General features: G+C 66.2%; 2 protein-coding genes across 2 annotated transcripts in view; both read left to right on the forward strand.

The window, feature by feature from the left end:
* B4GALNT4 (beta-1,4-N-acetyl-galactosaminyl transferase 4) overlaps window positions 1-242 on the forward strand; it is an 18165-nt gene extending 17923 nt beyond the window's left edge. The window contains exon 16 of the mRNA XM_011930134.1: window positions 100-242. Coding sequence (XP_011785524.1) covers window positions 100-242 — 143 coding nt within the window. The remainder of the gene's footprint in view (window positions 1-99) is intronic.
* A 1132-nt stretch (window positions 243-1374) lies between these two features.
* The window catches only part of PKP3 (plakophilin 3), an 8500-nt gene continuing 4641 nt past the window's right edge, over window positions 1375-5233 (forward strand). Inside the window, exons 1-4 of the mRNA XM_011930135.1 lie at window positions 1375-1716; window positions 3805-3884; window positions 4011-4636; window positions 4730-4853. Of these exons, the coding sequence (XP_011785525.1) occupies window positions 1485-1716; window positions 3805-3884; window positions 4011-4636; window positions 4730-4853 (1062 nt within the window). The 5' untranslated portion in view covers window positions 1375-1484. The remainder of the gene's footprint in view (window positions 1717-3804; window positions 3885-4010; window positions 4637-4729; window positions 4854-5233) is intronic.

Raw genomic sequence — 5233 nt, forward strand, 5'->3', positions numbered from 1 at the left:
ACCCCACCTGGTGGCCCAGCCCAGGCCTCGCCTGTCCTTTCAGTGGGCCCTCCCCTCCGCCTTTAGCCCCCAACGCTGATTTCCGACTCCCACCTCTAGCTTCCTCCCCCTCAGCACTGACCTCACCCTCAATGCTGCTTCCTAACCCCGGCTCCACCCTCACTGCGGGGCAAGGGTATGCCCTAGAGAAGAGCCCAGAGCCCGGGTCCAGGGTCCAGGGAGAAGCAGCGGCTGTCAGATGAGCTTGTGAGAGCCCAGGGTTGTCACAGATGTTCAGCTCCCACCCCCAGCCCTCCTAGGCTTATCCCCACCCCCCATCCACCAGGGTCCTGTCCCGGAGGCCAGAGGGTCTCAGAACCTGCCTGCTGGCTCCACTGGCTGTGGTGCTCGAAGGAGACCTTCTGGGCACAAGTCCTGCTTGGTCTGGGCCTCCCTCGCCGCCCCACCCCCACCCTCGCTCCCTCTCCACCCCGGCCTCTGCTCTCCCAGACCCCCAGGTTCTTCCCCGCACACCGCTCCTGCCCCACCAGCCTGGCATGCGCTGACAGGAGTGCGGGCCCCTCTGAGTCAACCCCCTGGGGCAGCCCCGCCCCCCTGCACCCTGACTCATGTGCTGGGAACGGCCTCCCACCCCAGGGCCTGGGGGGCAGGAGCGGTGGTGCCAGGGTCCCAGAAGCCAGAGAGGGTCAAGTCAGCCCTAAAGGCCTCTGTGGGGGGTGAGGGGGTCCTGAGGGTGAGTTCCAGGGTCTGCAGGCCTCGGGGCAGGGCCGGTCCATCCACATGCTTCCTGGTGGGGAGGGGGCTCTCTGGGTTCCAAGCACCAGGGCCTCCATGGAGTCCGGTTGGACCCTAAAGCTCCGTCCCTCCATCCTGTGTCCTGACCCCTGGCACTGACCCCTGGCCCCCCACAGTGTCTCCTGCCAACCCCTTCCTAGGCCTCATCCCCGCCTCACCAGCAAGGCTGGGCTACGTGGAGGCTGTCTGGTCCTTGGAAGTACCTAGGGCCCTAGACCCCCCAGGGAGTGGGACACCCTCCCCTTCATGCTGGGGGTGGCAGGACATAGCCCCCTCAGGCCCTCTGCCCTTCCCTGACACTCAGGACACAGAGGGCCCCTCTGTCCCAGCCCCAGGACAAAGGGCCCGGTTGGGCCTTCACAGGCTGAGAACAGGAAGGACCCAGGCCCCCGTGGCCCTGTGGTGGGATGGGAGAAAAGGAGGCAGGAGGCCAGGCTGGGACCTGGGGCCATGCAGGGCCTGTTCTTCCGCCCAAATTCCACCTTAAGCAGGCGGCGGCCCCTCCCTCCCACCTGGCCAGGTGTCCCCGCCCCCAGCTGTGCTCAGGGCTGGGCAGGCGTCTGTCTCCAGGCGGCTCTGGGTGAGGCTGGCGGGGCGGGGACTTCAGGGAGAGGGCCTGGAGGGACAGGACGTGAAGATAGTTGAGTTTGGAGGCGGCCGCCAGGCCCAGGCCCGGTGGACCTGCCGCCATGCAGGATGGTAACTTCCTGCTGTCGGCCCTGCAGCCTGAGGCCGGTGTGTGCTCCCTGGCGCTGCCCTCTGACCTGCAGCTGGACCGCCGGGGCGCCGAGGGGCCGGAGGCCGAGCGGCTGCGGGCAGCCCGCGTCCAGGAGCAGGTCCGCGCCCGCCTCTTGCAGCTGGGACAGCAGCCGCGGCACAACGGGGCCGCTGGGCCTGAGCCTGAGGCCGAGACTGCCAGAGGTAGGCCAAGGCACAAGGCAGGTGCTGGGCGGAGGGGACCGCGGCGGGGACGATGGTGGCGGAGAGAGGTGTCTGCGGGCGGAGGTGGCAGGGCGAGGGCAGAGGCCGCAGTGAGGCTGGCTCCTGACTCACCAGGCCTCACACTGAGTCACGCACCCCGCCCCAACGGGCGTGGGGAGAAGCCATGGGTGGGGCTCCCCATCCAAGCAGGGACCCCCGGGTCCTCCAGAGACAGAGCCTGGCCAGGCCCCACCTGTGTCCTCAGCCTAGAGCCTCCCCTGTAGGGGATGACAGGGAAGGCTGGCACGTGGCAGGCGGGCCAGGCCCCTCAATCGGCAAACCCGGAACACGCACGCGACTGCCCCAGAAGCACAGGCTCACACAAGGTCTCAGGGACACACAGACACCCACGCTTCTCCCACACCTCATGGGAATGAGCAGAACAGGAAAGCGGGGAGAGGCGTGGGGGGGCTGGGAAGTCCTGGAGGAAAGCCAGGCCTGTCTGGACCAGGGGCTCCCTGAGGAATTAGAGGGGAGGGCCCCGCTGGAGTGACCCAGATTTCTCTGTGGGAACAGCAGGTGGAGGAGCACCCCTCGGTGCCAGCCAGACCCACCTGTGGTGGAATCCTGGCCCCACTCATGCGAGTGCATGTGCATGCGTGTGAGTGTGAGTGACAGGAGCACACAGATGCTGTGGGTTGAGGGCAGTGGTTCTAGAATGTCATTTCCTCCTTCGCCAGCTACAGCAACAGGGATTAAGGTCAGACAGTAAGAGGAACCTCCCAGAATGCCAGGGACCCAGAGGCCAGTTCATCATGATGTTTAGAGGGGACCCCCAGGAATGGTCTCCAGCTACTGGCCGGGGGGAAGTGAAGGTCGCCCAGTGGAGGGGCCGGCCCGGCAGCCTGGACTGTGGGGTCCTCCCTCCAGGGGCCTCAGCCTTGCTGGTGACCAAGTCGGGTGCCCAGGGGTCATGGGGTGGAGGACGGTGAGGGAAGGGTTAATTACCACCCTGGCTACCCTGCCAATTAGAGGGGGGTGGATTATAATTGCGGGGTGGGGGTGAGGTCCCCAGGCTGGGGCGTGCCCCCACTCCAGGCTGGGCCTCACGAGCGTCAGAGAGGTAATAGCCCCGGCCCAGAAGCCCCATTAACCAGGGTGAGTCTGGGGCCCCTGCTGTGGGGGTGTCCCCAACAGAGCATGCAGCTCTGGGCAGAGTTGTGGGAGGGCCACGGCCCCCTTCCCTGTACCCCACACTGAGCCCCTCAGCCAGGTCGCTCTGCTGGGCCTTCTCATGCCCCCACCATCAGCCCGTCCTCTCTGCACCCACCCACGAGTCCATCCCTCTCCCCACTCACCATCCACCTGCGGGACCCTCCGTTGTCGCCGGCTCTCCCACCCCTCCGTCCACCCCTCCGTCCGTCCTTCCAACAGTCACAGCAGCCCTCCCATCCTCCTCCTGCCTGTCTCTCCATCCACCCTCCGCCCTCCACCCGCCTGTCTGTCCACTCACTGTGGAGTCGGGCTGACGCAGCTGCCCTTGGCGTGTGTGTGGCTGGACGGGGTGGGTGTGGCCCCTGCCTCGGGCTCTGCCGGGTGGGAGAGAGCACTGCAACAGGGCATACTGGTCCAGGGAGACAGTGTCACTCTCCTGTGACTGGGCACAGAGGAGATTTGGGCACAGGAGGGGCTCAAAAGGAGTCAGTGTGAGTCGGGGCAGGCCAGGCTGGCTTCCTGGAGGAGGCGGCTGGGCGCTGTACCATGGCAGGGATTGGAGAACTGATGTCAGAGTCCCTGGCACATTCCTCCAGGAGACCAGGAGGTCAGTGGGTGAGCGCATCTGCCTTCTTGGGCAGAGGAGGCAGAGCTGGGGGGTGGGCTGTGGAAGGTGGACCACCAGGGCTGACACGTGAGGAGACCTGGCCTTGGCAGGAATGGGGAGGCCCTGGCCCCGAAGCCCCTGGCCTCCCTGCCCTGGATTGGAGGCTGCTCCTGGGGTCACGAATAGCGATGGAGTGGTGGGGAGGGGGCAGGAGGCTGGGGCTTTGCTGTGTGGCAGAGCTGGGCTGCCACCGTCCCTCTCCGCAGGCACATCCAGGGGGCAGTACCACACCCTGCAGTCTGGCTTCAGCTCTCGCTCTCAGGGCCTGAGTGGGGACAAGACCTCGGTGAGCAATGGGCCCAGCCCGAGGGGGACGAACTGAGCTCTGCAGTTCGGAGAGGGGGAGGCTCTGTGGCAGGGCTGGACACAGGTGAGCCCAGGCACGTCCTCACCGCCCCCTCTCGACCCACAGGGCTTCCGGCCCATCGCCAAGCCAGCCTACAGCCCAGCCTCCTGGTCCTCCCGCTCCGCCGTAGACCTGAGCTGCAGTCGGAGGCTGAGTTCCGCCCACAACGGGGGCAGCGCCTTTGGGGCCGCTGGGTACGGGGGTGCCCAGCCCACCCCTCCCATGCCCGCCAGGCCTGTGTCCTTCCACGAGCGCAGTGGGGTTGGCAGCCGGGCCGACTATGACACACTGTCCCTGCGCTCGCTGCGGCTGGGGGCCGGGGGCCTGGACGACCGCTACAGCGTGGTGTCTGAGCAGCTGGAGCCTGCGGCCACCTCCACCTACAGGGCCTTTGCCTACGAGCGCCAGGCTAGCTCCAGCTCGAGCCGGGCAGGGGGGCTGGACTGGCCCGAGGCCACTGAGGTTTCCCCGAGCCGGACCATCCGTGCCCCTGCCATGCGGACCCTGCAGCGATTCCAGAGCAGCCACCGGAGCCGCGGGGTAGGTGGGGCAGCGCCGGGGGCCGTCCTGGAGCCTGTGGCCCGAGCACCATCTGTGCGCAGCCTCAGCCTGGCTGACTCGGGCCACCTGCCAGACGTGCGTGGGTTCAACAGCTACTGTGGCCACCGAACCCTGCAGAGACTCAGCAGCGGGTGAGTGTCTGGGCCTGGCACAGGGAGGGGGCTTCTGCCACGGGCCCAGCCTGAACCCAAAGTTAGCCTGACCCTTGACCCCTGGCTCCGCAGTTTTGATGACATTGACCTGCCCTCAGCAGTCAAGTACCTCATGGCTTCAGACCCCAACCTGCAGGTGCTGGGAGCAGCCTACATCCAGCACAAGTGCTATAGCGATGCAGCGGCCAAGAAGCAGGTGACCACCTGACCACCCACTCACTGCCCCTGGTGACCTCCCTCAGGGCCCCACCACCTCCCACTGACCTCTGCTCACTGACCACCCCTCATGGTCCCCAAGCTGACCAGGCAGACCCCACCGTGTCCAGAGCCCCCTCAGCAGAGGAAGAGCAGGAGGGTACAATTTGGATACATGTGCATCACCTGCATACATCTGCATACACCTGCGTTACCTCCGTACGCCCACAAACACCACCTCCATACACCCGCATACACCTGCATCACCTCCGTACACCCAAAACACCTGCATCACCTCCATACACCCATATACACCTGTATCACCTCCGTACACCCGTATACACCTGTGTCACCTCCATACACCCGTATACACTGCATCAC

The sequence above is a fragment of the Colobus angolensis genome, unplaced genomic scaffold (assembly GCF_000951035.1).
Source record: "Colobus angolensis palliatus isolate OR3802 unplaced genomic scaffold, Cang.pa_1.0 Scaffold84, whole genome shotgun sequence".
Lineage (NCBI taxonomy): Eukaryota > Metazoa > Chordata > Mammalia > Primates > Cercopithecidae > Colobus > Colobus angolensis.